Below are 17,677 nucleotides of genomic sequence, written 5' to 3' on the forward strand. Positions count from 1 at the left end.
CTTATTTCTTTCCATGCCTATGGTGAAGCATGTCTTTTTGTAACTACAGGTGTGCATAAACAGCTCACTACCATCCATCTGCACTACCCGTTCCTCCCTCTCTCTAGTGTCCTACAGTGGGTAAACCAAGACAAAAAAATCACACAAAAAACAGATTCAGCTCTTAACCGAAAATGAATTGTAAGAACAGATGCCTTAAGACCAAAGTCAAGTTAAAAGGACTCTTACAGTATCCAGATAAAACTTTGCCTTGAATGCAACCATCAAAAGATCTTACTTACCGCATGCACTTTTCCAAAACCTCTCTCACAAATTTGGGTTTGGGTTTTTCAAGGTCCTGAGTAAGACAATCCGACCTATCAAAGAACAGAATGCAAAGGCTTTCAGCAAAAGAATTTGTGCTTTAGTCTCTTTTTGGCTTGGTCTAATAGGTACAAAACAATCACAGTCTAAAGACAATTGGAGCATTTGACATTTGAGAGTGCAGGCAATTTTAAGCCATTGAAGTAAGTTAATCACTACTTCCTTATTGGCAATTAGCACTCTTGGAATCTCCTCTCTCTGTGATACATTTTCAAGTAACTTCCCTTCCCCTACCAGATTAAAAACAATTTGTGGCTATGGTTAGCTGGCTTTTCCTTTCCTTAGAAAAGCAACCTTGTGTGATTTCATGGTCTCTTCCTCCCTCATTGGAATTTTTGAACTTCTGGCTGATTTCAAACGCATTCAGACAAAGAAAAGCCCCAAATACAGTCACGTGCAAGATCTGTGAAAGACAGATCTTTGAAGACTGCTGCCTGGTCAGTTAACATGGATTTAATAACAGGACAGCCATCAAACAACTAACTCCACATAAGGACAATACAAGAAAGGTAAGAAAAGCCACAAAACAGTATCAGAAGAAGGGCTGCACCCTCTCCACATGGATTCTTGGGCAGATCACCTATAGAAAGCATGCACACTAGCAGGCTGTGGAAGCTACTGCAGGGAGGACTTAACCTCAAGTTGATCTCCCTTGTTACATGGGTGCCTGGAACAGAAAGCTTAGGGAACCTGGGGTTAGACACTGATTGAGTCCAGGGAGCTCCTGCTAGAGATTCAAGTTCAAAACATGGCATGGTAAGAATGGATGGCAGGGCAAGCTCTGATGGAACTTCAGGCCCTAGGATTTGGCAGGTGGGAAATAAGACTACAAGGTCTCAAGGACAAAGGTTATATATAATGAAAGGTTTGGGGTAGGACACGGAGAAAAACTGCAGAATGAGCACAGGACACAGAGTCAGCACAAACATTAAAAAGGAAATCAGGGAGTCATTTTGAAAAATTTGCTAACAACTGCACTGAAAGTGCAGGATACATTAAAGAAACCACATTTCTGCCTCCCTCTTTAAGGAATACTTATACTGGCTTGAGATTTGTCACATGTTCACTAGGGACTAAAGAGATTATCAAGATAATCTACCGCTGAGTGCTGGCTAACAGATTAAGAACAATCTCTGAAGAGCTAGAGGAAAACAATTAACAGGGCCACTATGCCCTTATTCCTCCTGGATAAGTTTGAAATTTTAAGGGTTTTGCAATATCAGGTTTCAATCAAAAGGAGAAAAACTTACTAGTCATTTCACTCCCACAAAGGCTTAATTTGCTACCAGAGCTTTTAGTGAAATGGAAGAGCACCACAGAAAAATTGCATTTATTTTGCAGCACAATACTTTCACAGTTCCTATATGGAATTCACCCAATGGAAGATGCTGAATAACATACACTTTCAGAACATTTTGTTCTCTCTCACTCCTATATCCCCCTTATCAGCTTTTAGTATAACTAATGGTCGGATCTCTCCATTTCTGTGAATGCTGAATACTTTCCAGAGATATAGCCCACACTCTAATTCTTTCCATGCCCATGGTGAAGCATGTCTTTTTGTAACTGCAGGTGTGCACAGACAGCTCACTACCCTCTGCAATATCAGGTTTGAATTAAAAGGAGAGAAACTTACCAATCTTCCCAGCTCCAACGGAACTGAAAGTTGCTCAAGTGGTGAGAAAACCAGTTAATAAACCTTTATTAAAAGAAAAAGAAAGGTCCATTAAATGTCAGAAGTGCAAGAAAACTTTCACTTGAGCTTTTCTTATAAATGCATTCAACTTTTGAAAGGTAAGCCTAAACTCTTTAAGCTGTTACAGCATTAAACAGGCATTTATGTTGACAGATACAAAAGACTGAGTTTCGAAATTCAGAAAGAAGCTTTTATGGGAAAATAGACAGCTTGTCACGTTCTGTCATTTCATATAAAGAGATGACGTATTAAACTAACAATTAAAATGTAAACTTACTGTGAATATGCAACTTTCACATTTTTCATTAGTCAATAACTGCCTTCCTACACAATGGAAACGTCACTGAGAAGGCAAAATCGCCACCATTCTCCTCCTTTGGGTGGCACATACCCCATTAACTCCACTTCCAAAGTGCCCCCCAGACCACTATGGAGCAGGCACCATACCAGGCAACAGTACTATATAACTGTGGACAGCTCTGGACACAGAAAAGCTGCCACCCATCTGCACTGTCCTGTGTTGACAGACAGACCCCCAGGGGAGTGTTCCCGGCGAGAGGAGGCAAGCTGCCAATCCTCCACGTTTTCTTTAGACTGTTCTAAGCTAGAGCCCACAGAACATCTTGAATAGCATCGAGCGGTTCTAACAAGGGTTTCTGACTACTCTTTCCACAGCCTCTTCATTTTTCCTCTACACTGGACATTGAGGAATGTTTTCCATTATCTCCAAAACACACTTACCTGTCCACACACGTTGTATTCATTGTATCCAAGCGCATGTAGAGCATTTCCGTGGCTTGTGCAAGCTTAAAGTTTCTTATTAAGGTTTACAGAAAAGCACTAGATAAGTCAGATGTTATTCCTTTAAGGTTTTTAATAGAATGTCATCAACCTTTTGCACTGAAAGCTCCCTAAGTCTACTCCAAAATCAGGTAAATCCAAAGTGGAAAAAAAGAAGAATATTATGAGTTCCACCCTTTAATCCCAGCCTATTTTTCTTCCATCATTGCAACAAGACTGTTGGCTTCCTCCACAGAAAGACAGAATTCACATCATGCAACATTCACTGACATGAACAGACAGCAACATCCTTATGGAGTACTTCTGTAATCTCACCCACAGTTTGGCTTCACAGGCTTCTGCTTACATACACTCAATCTTTAATCATCATTGAAGGCTTGAGAAAGTATGTCTACATGGGCTCTACCCCACAAGGCCTTTATCTTTCTTACAGTGTCCCTATTAACATAAAAAACTTCATGCACGGACATATACCCAATTCTAGGAAGAGACTTGGCTACTCTTTGAGATTATGTGATTTTTCAAACAGTGGGTGGTATCATGAAGTAGAACGAAAATTTTGGCATGAAATTACCAGTGGATAGACATCTTTTGACTGTCCTCCATTCTCAGTCTATAGCTTTATCTAAACCAATGACCTAAGGTGATATAATGGGATGATCAGAGTTAGCTGGAAGCCATGTCTCTTTTCTCAGCATTTAGCCACCCTTTCTGAGCTCACAGATGATTATTGACCTTTTGAATGCTCCAGTGTGAGCACCGAGTGGGAACTCAGGCAAGTTCTTTTAAATCACCTGCTACACTTACTGCTAAAAAACGACAAGGAGCACTCACACAGCTGTTAGAACAAAATATCAAGCCTGTCACTTTCTTTCCTTCTCAGGCTTTAATGTGTCTGTGACCATGCCACAAGCTGTCCAAATCTAAAGAGGCTGCAGTGACAAACAGAAGTATTGTATTTTACCCCCTTACCAAGACAGCATTTCTTGGGAAGGTTAGAGGAAGTGCAAGAACAGTGCAGAGAACGCTGAAGAGTCTTGCCCACTTGGCAAATCTAGATCTCTGCTAAGTGGGCTGTGTTATTCTCTTATGCTCATGTTACAGGCAAAGTTTCATGCAGCTGCTGCAAAATACTAATACAGCCAGTATTTACTGATATCCCATCAGCTACAGAACAAACAAAATAAAGGCTGCATTTCATAAATGCTCTTCAGCAGCACAGAAAGGATACAACTTGTGGTAAAGAGCCAGGCTGAAGTTTGCACAGTTCAATCAGGAGCGTTGTGTACATGACTTCAATGTGTGGTGGAGATGGAAGTTGAAACAATTCTGCAAATATTACCTGTAGGAGGGGAAATCACAGAATCAGAGCACAGTCAAACATGGCCTGCACAACTCTCAGCTTCACAATAGTGGCCATCAATCTTAAACAATTATCTATCCCAAAAGACCCATATTGTTCTGTCAAATGCATGTTCCAGGAAAATAGAACCATATAAAAGGTAGTGGTAACCCTACACTGTACTAATAAAGTCCACTCTAACTGCCCTTGCCATTTCATACTAATACAACACCAGTATTATACATCTATTATGCCTAACAGATATAGCACATAACTGTAGAAATGGAAATAGTTGTAATGTGACCTATTGCAGTGATACCACATGATCTGAGAAACACACAAATAAGCTGATCCTGTTCAATAGTAAATATCAATATCAAATATATGAAAGGAAGCCTAAGCATTTAATATGAAAGACTATTTGCATTAAAATTACATCTCTATCTTTTCCATCATGTCCTCTTTTCTCCTATGCAAAACCTTATATAAATAAAGCCACAACTTTAAACTGCAAATTACAATCAGCATTTCATACAACAAAAATATATGCTCAATACTTCTTGGTGGAAGGTCCTTCCAAGACAACTGAAAATAATCCTGCCATCAGTATCTGTGCTTTTATTCTAAAGTTTGCCTCTAATAACAGCATGTCAACCCCTTAAGGGCTACAATAAAATCATCTCTGTACAACATCCACCTCTGGGTTTCTGTTTATTTTGCATTCCATTCTCAACTACATTTAAATAACATCAAAGGAATTGGGAATCTTTGATTCATTATAGTTGATCAGTTTCCTCTTTAAATAAAGCTTAAAGAAGTAAGCTTCAGAAAAATCTTGTTTAAGAAATCAACCTCCATTTATAGACTCCAAAAACAGCACATGAAAGCACATTGACTAGAACTTATTTATTCTAAGGAAGGACTTGAAAGCAGAAAGAGACTGCAAGATGCTGGAGAACCCTTCTCTGTCAGCATAATCTGGACATACTGTTAAGACAGATGTGACAAAAACGTAGGAACAACTTTGTTAGGTTAGAAAATGGCTCCACTTCTCAAGATAGGAAATAACAACTGGATGGTCAGTTGCTTTCTGTTTGGGATACTGCATAAAGCTGTATTTCTGATACCCATCACATGTTCATTACCAAGTATTCAGTTCAAGTATTTCAAACTATCATACCACACTTTGTGAAGAGTTCAAGGCCACAAGAATGATCAGGACACTGATGCCCTGAACGTCTCAACTGGGCACCAAAAACTGTGGGAGCACAGCAAGGCACAGCAATCCAACAAGCCAATGAGGCTGTCCAGACATCCTCTATTAACAGCTACCAGAAATACCCATAGGTGTGTCTGGAAGAAGCTACTGATGGAAAGGTGTCACATCTCAGTGTTTCACACGGGTTCCAGGCAGCATGGAACACTCCTATGCTCAGAGGGGCCCACGGGGGCCTTGGGACACTTGGGAAGGTACTGACAACTAGTTCCAGGTTAAATTTACTTCTGCCTAACTGTTACGTTCTGAACTTCAAACAACATTTTCCTTTATTTGTTAGACCACATTATTTCTACAGTTCTGTGACCTGCTGAAAAAAATCAGTAAAATTTCACAGATTAAACTATTGTTGAAAGCAACATAAAACCAACGTGACTGTTGGTGAGACACTGTCAGACAGACCTTACAAGGAAGTAGCAGCAAGCAGAATGAACAGAAGTATGAAAAAAAACTATGCTAAGCCTTACAAACACTGAATCTTCATTAAAAGTAAGCAGTCAGACTATTAAATAATAAAGTGAATATCCTAAAGTAACTCAAAATTGCAAGAAAAAAAGGAAATTATTACTGTTAGTCAAAGAATCTGTACATTAATTTTGCACTTCTTTTCAGGAATTCCACCACTTTTTACAGCACTTCAAGATACTGAAGGTAAAATCACTGAATATAGTTCAGTGTTAGGGCAGAAAATTACTTCTCATTTTAACATTCCTCTGTTCTGAATTCAAAGTGCAAGAAGAATAAGATGATCAAATCTCATGTAACTTTACAGCAATCCAAATATCTGGCATTTTGGTGCAAAAGGAATTCTCAATCCCACTTTTATGAAGATAAATCTTCTACATGACATTACTTCTTGTCAAAATTAGCTCTGAAATTCCTACTTGCAGTTATATCTTCATAAAACCTTTATAAGTTGCTATAGCTGAAATCTGTTAATCCCTTTCAACTTTTGCTGAAAATCAATGAAGTTTTACACAGTTCTACAACTTGAAAACAAACTTTCCAGAGAAGGCAGCAAAACAAAAACCTATGCTGCTCTTCTGGTACACATTACAGTTGCCTAAAATTCTCTAATATGGAGAATGCCCCAGAGGAAACACATGGCTATTTCACTGAAAGTTCTTCTGAGGGCTAGTTGAACAAAATAATTTAAAAGATCCAAACATAAAATGATACAGAATGGCAGGAGTCTAACTGGAGATCAAGTCAGCAGCCCCCTACATAAGTCACCTAGAGCAGGTTGCTTAGGGCTGTGTCTTGTTATGTTTTGAACTTCTCCAAGGGTACAGACTCCACAAGTTCTCTGGGCAAACTCTCCAAGTGCTCAATTACCTCTGAATTAAAAATAGATTTTTCTTATCTTTAAATGGAGTTTTTTTGTATTTCAATTTGCGCACATTTCCTCTTGTATTTTCACTCAAATTTGTTTTAAACTGAAAGTGACTCAAATGCAGCATCATATGTATAATTTTAAGTTTGAGAAATGCCACAACCCAGATTACTAGTGCATTAAGAAATTTTGGTATTTGGTCAAAGCCCCAACGTTAAAATGACAACGAAAGCTCAAGACAACCCGCTCATTTACAAAATGTTGCTTCAATTCAACAAGGTTCTGGCTGATTCCCAAATCAACCTGTAATTTAATGGATCTATAATGGAACTAACTGGGACATGTTACTCATGAAATAATGGAGCTACAAAGAGGTGATCCATAAAATCCATACCTCTACGATGTGGTAGTTCAACGGGATCTTGTTATTTCCTGGATAGCTCAACAGCTGTGCAGCGCTGCAAAACCAGAGATACATTCAAACATAACATAGCAAATGTCATGTAAAGATCAAGTAACATAATTACAGATAATGCTTAATTCTAGGCAAGAGTTCCCACAAAAACAGCACCAAACGCATCAATAATGCTTCTAAAGTCTGTTCATTAAACCATAGAGCATTTAAAAAAAGAAACAGCACAAGAACACAGTAGCATTGCCTAACCTATGATCTGTAAGAATTGTACTTTATGTAGTGGTTACACTGCTTTGCTTAAAAAAGTCACTGTGATATGCAATTCTGGCATAAACACATGAAAAATGGAAAGAAAAACTACCCAAACAATTGGACGTTCAGAATGACTTGCAAGCACAATTAAGCTAATGGGTTATGTAAGAAACTCTCATGTTTCAAATGCTTCATCTTTTAATCAGGTCGTTACCACCTATCATTAGTGCAAAGCAAACAACTAACCTCTCTGGTAGTCCTAGTCTTTTATCGTCTCTTGATAATTAACAAAGACTATCCCAGTAACTGCAACAACACTGAATTTCTAGTTTCTGCTGAACCAAACAGCTGCAACCAAAAAACTTTATCACATGCCATCACCAAATCCAACATTTCTGCCGATTTTTTTGAGTACTATATAGAGTTTGGTAGTTTTCGTACAGAAGTCTGACACCTGTGGCAAACCACCTCGGTTATCAATTGCCAACATCAAACATTGCCCAGGCAGAAATGAAGGAAAGTGCCCTGACTGCATCCTGAATTGAATTGACTGCACAGCTGAATTGAAAGTAACGAAATCTACTGGCCCAGCAATGGCTCCCCAGAGCTCAATTATCTCTGCCATGTAATTCCCACAGGAAGCCCAACACAGAGCTGTTCCATAAACACCAAAGCACTGTCAGCTGCAGATGAACGAGCTCAAGGCTCACTGCCCCACCCAACGAATCAGCCCCCTCAATACTCCGGGAAGCGCAACACAATCACACTCTCCATAGTGCTCCTGTGAAGAATAAGGTGTGTCTGCACACTTTTTGCAGCACATTCTATATTATCAAAGGATTCCCTTCTCAGAAGCCACTGTCCCCCTGGATCGTACAGACTCTGCTATGGCTCTTGCCTAACCAGTGCAGGACTCTATGCATCCCTGCTGGCACCAAAGCCATGGCAGCATTTAAAAAGTGCCAGGGCCCCTTAAAAAGTGCTGAGCTCCTCCTACCAAGTCTTTCTCTCCTTCCAGTGTGATTTGATGATGCAGTGCAGGTTCTCTTCTATTACAAATCGTTCAACGGAGTGGCTGCCAGGCATGACAGGACCCTAGTGAGAAAGAATGAAGACTCATGAAGATCACTGCTAATGCAGAGGTACAACAGGTAGCAAGGTACCTTAGATACATTTACAGGTGGAAAAAAAGTGGTCCAACTTCCACATAAACTCAGTGGGGTCTCAGCTGTCCTTTATCCTTCAGGACTGAAAAGTTGATGTCACACAGTTCAACACAAACGTCAGACTCATGTTTAAAACAAAATGAATACTAGGACTCATTACAAGAAGAAAGAGGAACAAAACTAGAGAACATCATTCTAAGTTCATAGAGCATCTGCTTCTTCCTTTGCTTTGTGGAGTCATTGGGCAAGCTACCACCATGCAGCCCAGAAAGAAAAATCACAGTTGAGCTAGAACATGATTAAGAAATAAAGCCATAGAGTAGAAAAATGTATATTCATGTGTATTCTTTCTTGTTCACTGCAAAAAACAAAGGCCAACAAATGAAGGTAAAAGGCAGCAGACTTAAAGGAAATGCAGGTATAAAAGCATTTGGGGAAGGCAGTACATATTCTTTTCCTGCACTCCTTTGTTCCACAATATGCATCAACAAATTTTAACAGACGATAAACATTGCAATAAATACCCAGCCTGGAAAGACTCCAGTCACCAAACTTTTGGAAGCAAAGTCTAACCCTGTGAATGTAGTTTTACTAGAGACATTAGAGAATTCAGTCAATATTGTCATTCTAAGCATCACAACATCTAAATTGTCCTCCCCACAAACTTGGCTTTTACAGTAACTTGGTAACTTCGTTCATTTCTGCAGAAATACCAAAGCAAAACTGTCTTCAAACCACTCACTACCCTGGGAGAGGGGACATCACATTTTGACCAATATCAACCAGCCCAGCAATCTTACAGTGAAATCCACTTGCCATCTCCCACAGCAGTCACATACCTCAGGGTCATCTGTGTAGTCAAACATCCTAAAAATAACCCTTGGCATCGGGTATACTGAATCTTCAGTATGAGGTGGAGGGGTGAACGGAGGAAGATTGTGTTGCAGAGCTTCACAAAGAACGCTGTCAAAAGCCAAGTAGGGCCTCAGAATGTGTCGCTCCTGCCAACGGTCTTTTTTCAGCTTCTGAATCTGAGACCAGAGGCAGTCTAAATACTGAAGGAAAAGAGTGAGAAACATCAGATGAGCTGAATCTTGCAACAAAAATAGCAGTTCCCTGAGCTATCCGAAATGTATTCCTTAAATTCCATACCCCATTCTGAAAAAAAACCAGTTTCTTAAACTGCTGCTTCAGTAAACCAACAAATAATTTAAGAACTCTAAATACTAGAGCTGCTCCTAGTTTCACACAATGTTGTGTTCAGTAAAATTTAACTGCTGGCAGTTTTTTAAACACCAGCAGGCAGCTCAGGAGTCCCAGTGGAGCTACAGCAGTGAACATCATGTCAGTCATTGCTCTTTGGTGGTATTAAAACAGACATATCATCATTAAAATGAGAAAGACATTCTGTAGGACTGCCATGCTGATCCCAGAGCAATCAAAACTATCAGCTACTGCACATTCAATACATATACAATATTATCAAATATTAAATACCTTTGCCATGGTTTTCAACACAATTTTGAGTCCCAGCATTCTCACAGAGATAGCACAGACATCTGTGCAACTGGCAATAAATAGTTTGCTTTGTTTACTTACTCCAGGAACTCTGGAGGCCTGTGGCCTTACTGAATGCAAGTTTAAAATTATAACTTCTACATGGAAGTCCTTTGCATTTACTGAAATCATCACACTACAAAATGTGAACATTACAAAACTGGTAACAACTAGCACTTGAAGTGCACAGTCATGTCTGCAAGTATGGGTAACACATGGTCTCAAATGCAGTCAGCTAATCTCTCTACTGAACTAAACAAGAAAATTCAGACACTGGGCAGGCAAAATACTCATGTAGACAAATTAATCATAATCAGAAAGCCCATCCCTCCAAATTATGATTAATAATATAATTGTTAAGGCTGTGATTTAATCGGAACAGTGAATACAGCTTAAGAGGGCCATGCTCCAAAATATCCCAGAAAATCAGTTTAGATACCCAACATTTGTCCTGAAAGTTAGGGGAAAGAACAACCCTCAACAATATTCAAAAAGGCAAATCCCACCCTAAGCTAGCCAGATGCCACCTCTCCTCTCCATATTTTCAGCTTGATTGTGAAAGATGGCATGGTAACTGCTGCACACAGTTTCTATATATGTGTTTAGCATTCCTAAGGTTGAGAAAGCAAAGTCACTACAAAGGGCTGTTTCTCACAGATGGAAAACATTTAGGGATAAGTAAGAAATTACATTCTGTTTTACACAGAAAATCTTTTAATGTGTCCTGCAACCTGCAGTTCCAAAAAAACCCCACTACAATCTACAGCCATTCCTCACTTCATAACACTTCTTCAGGGGCCTGTCAGCACACAACAAAACACTTCTTACTCCATACAACCTCATATTCTGAACCAATACTTGGAAAATAATCCCCCCCACACAACTTATTGGAATTAATGTCAAACAGCAGACAATTCGTACTTTGAGAAGTGCTTTTTAATTTTGTGATAAAAGAACACCTTAGTACAAGATTATTTTTCAGACTTTCTGAAAGAAAGCATGTAAAGTCCAATCACCTCTTCTTGTGGATGTGGTTTATCAGCTGTCCACACCTGCAGCATGGGTACATGAATCTTCTGGCGGCGTCTGTTTAAACAGGAAAGAAAACCTGACTTTTAATGGACTGATTTAGGGCAGCAATTTTGTTTTTCTCATGAGTGTACTACTACTTGTTCTTTTCAGCTGATGAAGTCTACAGTATATAAAAAACAGGTTTCTGATTACTTAAACTATCAGTACATCTTGACAACAGCATTAACCTGAAGCACCCAGACAGAACGCAGTGACACTGGTTAGCACTGATGCAGCAATTGATCAGTGTTCACACCACACTTGCAACTCCAGCTGCTCCAGCACGAGCAGAACAAGACCTATAACATACTCTAGAATTAGACACGACAATAAAACTTTTCAAATTCAAAAATGTCTCCACCTCACGTATTTTCAGGGCTTCCCCTCCCCCCCAGACAGTTCAAACCTAAGGCTTTAGAATACTTTTAAGTGAGCAATAATCAAAGCTATTAATTCTTACTTACTTAAATATTTAAACAGATATTTAAACAGAGCGTTTCTAATGGGTTACAACTTACTTCAAATAACTTTCTGTCTGAGACAAGAGACGATCCATTTCAGCGTCCTTTTTCTCATATAACTCCTTTCCAACCCAAGGCAAAGATGACAGAAATGCAAACATATACCAGTCACATCGCACCTACAGGAAGGTAACATACCAAAATCTGAGTACACGAGTGAGCTCCAACAGATTTTGTACGCGCATACATTTAAATTTGAAACATCGGCACATTGTTCTGGGGGGACGTAAAGACCAGCAGTTGCAGATTGAAACGTCCAATCTTTTGCTTGAACTGTGATAAGCCAACTGCCAAAGTAAGGTAAAATAAATTCACTTCAGCCACTTCACTGGAAAGGACCATACTTTCTTACTGTACGATGTATTTCCCAATTGCCACGGGCTCCTTTTACTAACGCTCAGGAATTCAGTTTGCTGTCTCTAAAAACTTCCTGTTCTAAGCATAAGTACAGGAGACACGATACAGACAAACTGTGAAAACAGCCCTAGAGAGCCCACAGATCTTTTGCTTACCTGGGGTACATCCTCCTCCTGTGTCACGCTCACAAAGTTCTCGAACATAGCTACCATGGAAGGTGCAGCTATTACATGACAATTCACAAGATCAGACAAAAAACGAACCTAAAAAAAGAGAAAAAAATTGTTTTAAATGAATACTTTTTAAACTGGCTGCACAAGAACGAATAAACTTTACTGAAATGATTAAAAAAGCCCATCAATAAAAGTATAATACCCACTGAGTACCACCAAGACCGAAATACTGCACACTGTACAGACCCACCTTGCAAAGCTAGAAAACAAGTATCATAAGTGCTGCCTAATATATTGTTTACTATAATGTCTGTAATCTGCTCCACTGCCACAATACTACAAGGATAATATTCCTGACTAAGGAGTGATGGGGAACACGAGTATGCATTCTAAGACATGCAACCTGATATTACAGAAGAAAACTCTTGCACTTCTATCTACTCTATACCGTATCAGATCACTAAAACAACAGAAATTCCAGCAATTAGGTCTTATTAGAAAAGTGTCCCACAGTTGAACAGCAGTCTCTTGACTGGAATCTTTATTTTCACCAGTGAGGTTCAGAAGAAGCTGGGAACTTGCCCACCAGTGGGCTTCTAAATCAAATGCTGCTGAAGTTCTAATATCTTTTAGCAGACAAAATCTGTAAGCAGCAAGAATGGAGCCAATGGTTTCAAAGACAGCACTTAAAACTGCTTGTTTGATCTTCATCTCTCATAAGCAGAATGAAAACAGCCATCAAAAACAGCTTTTAAGAACCAAATTGTTCATTTTCCTTTCAGTTTTTTTCCAAGAGAGCCACAAGACCATTGTATACCTCTGAACACAACAGAAGCACAATGACTTTCATTCATCTTTTACATTTGACTGAAGAACAGGTGGAGAGAAGCACCTCTTTACCACAAATTTAATTTTTCACCGGAAAAATATACAGTTGGAAGTAAATTTTGCAACTGTAATATGATTTGCTCTCCCTTGAGGAAGGAAATACTTCTCAATTAACACAAACTTCCTCTTGGGAGTATTTACAGTGCACTGCATGTTGATGGCAAAAGAGACTGTAACATACACTGCAAGGCCCAGCTCTTCTGGAACGAAAAGGTAAAGGAGGAGAGGAAAAGGATGAGGAGAAATGTAAAACAAATAGACAAAATTCCACTTACCAAATGCACGGCTTCGTTATACATATTTACTTTCAGACATTCTTTAAGCTGACGAATCATGGCTTCCACAAATTCTCCACCAAAATTGTAGTTCCTGGCATTCAGCAAGCCAACCAGTGTGGTGTAAACAGTAAGCTTTTCTGGTAACAGACGTGCACTGACACAGAAAAAGAAACACTCTGATAGCTGTTTATTCATCATGTGCCAACTGCATTGCATCTTAGAACCTCCTTCTCTTATTTCATGAGGAATTAAGAAAAGATTGCTAGCACGATCTTACAGTTTTATCCCACAGTTAGTATCTTACAGATAATCTTTTTTGTTTTAACTGCAGCCCCTTAAAAAGGAACGTGCCATTTTCAAGTACGTTTATGGTATTTGCTTTTTATTTTTATCTAATTGCTGAGTATTCCAGAGGGTTGGCCAAATAATGTATGTGATGGAGTTTATGCAAGGACGTAAGAAGTTGTTTTAAGTTCACAATTTAGAAAGAATTTTATTACACAACACAGGGAAAGCCAGGCCCTGCCACAAAGAATTAATTTTCCTCAGCCATTTTCGTATGCATGAAAGCTAACCCTGTACTTTCAGAAGTGTCTTATTGCTACAGTTTAAAGAAAAAAAAAAGGCCCTATTTGCCTTTTATTAACAAATATTGCTACAAAAATAGATTTTAAATACCTGCAAAACCAGATACTTTAGTGTAGGCTACAGTCTCCCCTACACCCTTCTTTTGTACTTGTCTCACCTCCTACCTTAGACACTGCACAACCCTGCCCTCAGACACCACTCAGTAACCCTGACATAGGGCACCTCTGCTCCTGCACTTTGTAAGGGAGAGTAAGGAGAGCTGTCAGGCAGCAGAGAGGCTACTTTCTGCTCCTCATGTTTGGGCTTACAAAGACATGAGCGAATCATTGTCAGAGAAGAGGAGAAAGCAGTGAGAAAACATCACAGATAGTAAGAGTAAATAAGTGTTGGCAGTCAACAGCTTTGGTGGTCATAAGCACTTCATCTGGATACAGGAAACTGCCCAGCATTGCTGTGTTCCCACAGCTACTGAAGAGCAGCTCTGAAGTTTCTTCTATCTCCTTTGAGCCTTGTACACATTTCAAGTCAGAGTAATGTAAACTCATATTTTACTTGAATTACGCCTACTACGTAACTAGCTTATTCCTCTATTTCTTTCATTTGTAGTAAGACAAACTCCATGCTGTGACAGCAGCAAGGAAGTAAAGCCACTGTTGGCATTCAAACTACCCTAAATACTTAAACTTAGGCACAAAGAAAACACTTCCCATATTCCCAGACCTCCCCCATACGTACACAGTGCACAGTATTCTTAGTATCTTGCTTTTGTAATTCGGCAGATCAGCTTCCAAAACGCCAGCTAGGCCCTCCAAGTTGCTCTCCAAAGATGAATTACTCTAAAATTAAAATATATAAAAAAAAAAAGTTTCATCATCATTAACCAGGCAACACAAACCAGCCTGATGAGATGTCACCTCTTTTTTCACGGCAACAAGCAGTGATAAACTGCTCTCCCATGCCTCAGAGAAGGAGCAGCTACTCCTCAGAAGAGCTGCACCTCACCAACCTCCCCCCCCCCAGGAACTCCAGTGACCCCCTCTTCCACTAGCCCCAAATTCTGTCAGGACTGGAAACTTGTGCCACAGGCAGACCAAGTTTATTCCTCCACATCCTTGGTGGAGTGGGACCACCAATACCCGCAGGCACACAGGTAACAAACTATTCGCTGGCTGTGTATCCCTGCTCGGGAAACACCACGCTACAATTTAAGCACTTGCCCGCCACGTGACTTTTCAAAAACCCAACAACTTTTAACGTATCTCACAACACACGTGGTTTGTATTTTGGGGGGGAGGGAGGGGAACGGGGGGCCGGGGGGGCATGGGGGGGCTACTACAGACGAACCGCTACCACATGGCGCACCGAAGGGGAGGGGGAAAAGGGGAATAAGGCTTTAACTCTCCCGAGCTCGCCTACCTTCTCTCCCACCCTGCAGATGAGCGACTCGAGCCTCTCCTCGATCTCGGAAGGCTCGGAGGTCCTCCGCCTCTTGTGGGGCTGCCCTGCTCCAAGAACACACCGAGCACAGCGTTACCAGCGCCGGAGAAACCCCCCCCGCTCCCCCATTCCCGCCCCATCCACACTCCCGGCCGCCCTCCCCACCCGGGGGGATGAGGGCTGGGGGAGCGGGGGCTCACCATCGCTGTCGTCGCTGTGCCGCCGCCGCGACATGGCGGGGAAGAGCGGTCGGAGGGAGCGCTGGAAAGCGGCGAGAAGCCTCGGGAAGCGTCGGGAAGCGTCGAGAAGCACTGGGAAGCGGCGAGAAGCGGCGAGAAGCCCCGGGAAGCGGCGAGAAGCAGCAGGAAGCAAAGGACCAAGACGCCTCTCGCGGGCCCAGAGCAGCGCGCTCCTTCCCCGCCCGCGGCCGCGCTGTTTCCGGGGCGGGCGCGGCACCTCCCACCCGCTTCCGGTCCCTGCCCGAGCGCTTCCGGGGCGGGGCGGAGGAGGAGCAGAGCGGGCGCTTCCCGGCGGAGAGGCGGAGATGGTGCCGGCCGAGGCCGGCGCGGCCGGCAGGAAGCAGCGCGCCCTCGCCCGCAGGAAGGTGGGTCGGTGCGGGGCCGCGCCGGGCCTGGGGCGGGGGTGGCGCGGTGACCTCGGTAACGCGGGTCCTTGCGGTGCCTTCCAGGCCTTTTCCCTGTTCGTCAAAGCGAAGGAGGTGCCGGCCGCGTCCCGGTGTCCCGGCGGCGGAGAGGGCGTGCGGTGGCGGTGCTGCCGGCAGGCGTTCGAGGAGCTGCCCGGCATTCACAGGCACGTCGCTCTGCACCACTCCGGGGACGTCGGGCGGCAGGAGGGGCTGGATGCGGAGCCGGCAGAGGCCGGAGGGAGCCCCGCGGACGGCCCGGCTGCTGCGGGCAGCCCAGAGATCTCCTGGGCGCTCCCGGACACGAGCCGCATTAACCACGATGATCCGACAAGGTAAAAAAGCCCCTCGTCGGTTTGCAGGCCCAGGAATGGGCTTTACGTGCCCATCTTTATGCGGTCATCTGCCAGTAGTGCCTTTTGTGAAATTCAGTCAAGCAACACTTTTAAAGTACAAAAGTGGTCTCCCCCGATATTCCTTTAGCTCTTCGAAGTCTTTGGATGTCTTATATATAAAGATTTACTTCAAAGTATGATCTTACAGTTTTTTTACAGTAATAATAAAAAAGTGCATCTTACAGTAGGTGCACTGCAGGTTTTTTGGTGGTAGTTCAGTCTATTTAGGACACTCTCAGAGCTTTATCATCCCATGCTGTTAAAGCTGACCTATACAGGTGCTGCTGGACAGCTTGGATCTGTAAGGAAGGAAGGACCATAACAGAAAAGAGCAGAACAGCAGGATATGCTCTGCACATGTTCCTTTTCTCTGCTCATTCAGGTACATTAAGGGCTTGTTAGTTATAAAGTAGGTTCACAAAAAAGTTCCTGGCTGTGAGAGAGTATGGCCTGTGCTGCACAGAATGCAGGCACACACAGTCTCACTAAAGGTTTTGTCCTTTTAAATTTAGGTAGCTCAAGCACTTGAATTTTCAAGTGCCAGTTTGGCAAATTGAGCATTTAATGGGACACCTGTGCACGCAAAAATGAGCAATTCTTGTGTCCTGTGTTAAGAGAGCACATGTAGGCCACTGGCAGAAATGCCCCATGCATCACAGATAAGTTCATTTTGTACCCAGTCCTGAGAACTAGAAGTATGAGTGCTTTTTTTAGTTCTTTCTCTTTGAAATAAATCAAACCCAGTAGTGCTAATCCTCCAAAGTTTGATTGGTTTTTTTTCTCCATATAACTGCCAGAACAAGATCGTCTGCTTTTTGAATGTTCACTACTAATAGTATGTTTTTGTTCTTTCAAACCCTAACATCCTTTCTCTATTTGCTCATCTTTACCATGCTATGGGCAGCAAGGTGGGAGAAGTACTTCTGTATTACTGTTATTGTGAGGTGAAGGATCCAGAGAAACTCTGTGCTTGGCAAAAGGCTCTGTGCCAGCATCTGCGTCTCACTGGCAAGGTAAGGTTTTAAGCAATGAGTGTATTCTTTAGGAAAAAATCTTTGCTTACTGCAGGACAATGGGGCATGTGGAGAATTGGGTGTTTTGCACCAGAAGATGCTAATCTGTTAC

At 41.7% G+C, this 17,677-nt stretch overlaps 1 protein-coding gene across 1 annotated transcript in view; it reads right to left on the reverse strand.

Moving 5' to 3' along the window:
* NCBP1 (nuclear cap binding protein subunit 1) overlaps window positions 1-16,333 on the reverse strand; it is a 31,657-nt gene extending 15,324 nt beyond the window's left edge. Inside the window, exons 1-14 of the mRNA XM_064643290.1 lie at window positions 15,715-16,333; window positions 15,494-15,579; window positions 14,813-14,913; window positions 13,487-13,643; window positions 12,306-12,413; window positions 11,791-11,912; window positions 11,218-11,287; window positions 9,484-9,699; window positions 8,476-8,573; window positions 7,206-7,269; window positions 4,092-4,202; window positions 2,801-2,865; window positions 2,000-2,062; window positions 282-356 (exon numbers count right to left, since the gene is read on the reverse strand). Of these exons, the coding sequence (XP_064499360.1) occupies window positions 282-356; window positions 2,000-2,062; window positions 2,801-2,865; window positions 4,092-4,202; window positions 7,206-7,269; window positions 8,476-8,573; window positions 9,484-9,699; window positions 11,218-11,287; window positions 11,791-11,912; window positions 12,306-12,413; window positions 13,487-13,643; window positions 14,813-14,913; window positions 15,494-15,579; window positions 15,715-16,318 (1,940 nt within the window). The 5' untranslated portion in view covers window positions 16,319-16,333. The remainder of the gene's footprint in view (window positions 1-281; window positions 357-1,999; window positions 2,063-2,800; window positions 2,866-4,091; window positions 4,203-7,205; window positions 7,270-8,475; window positions 8,574-9,483; window positions 9,700-11,217; window positions 11,288-11,790; window positions 11,913-12,305; window positions 12,414-13,486; window positions 13,644-14,812; window positions 14,914-15,493; window positions 15,580-15,714) is intronic.
* Between the last annotated feature and the right edge of the window lie 1,344 nt (window positions 16,334-17,677).

The sequence above is a fragment of the Pseudopipra pipra genome, chromosome Z (assembly GCF_036250125.1).
Source record: "Pseudopipra pipra isolate bDixPip1 chromosome Z, bDixPip1.hap1, whole genome shotgun sequence".
In the NCBI taxonomy this organism is placed as follows: Eukaryota; Metazoa; Chordata; class Aves; order Passeriformes; family Pipridae; genus Pseudopipra; species Pseudopipra pipra.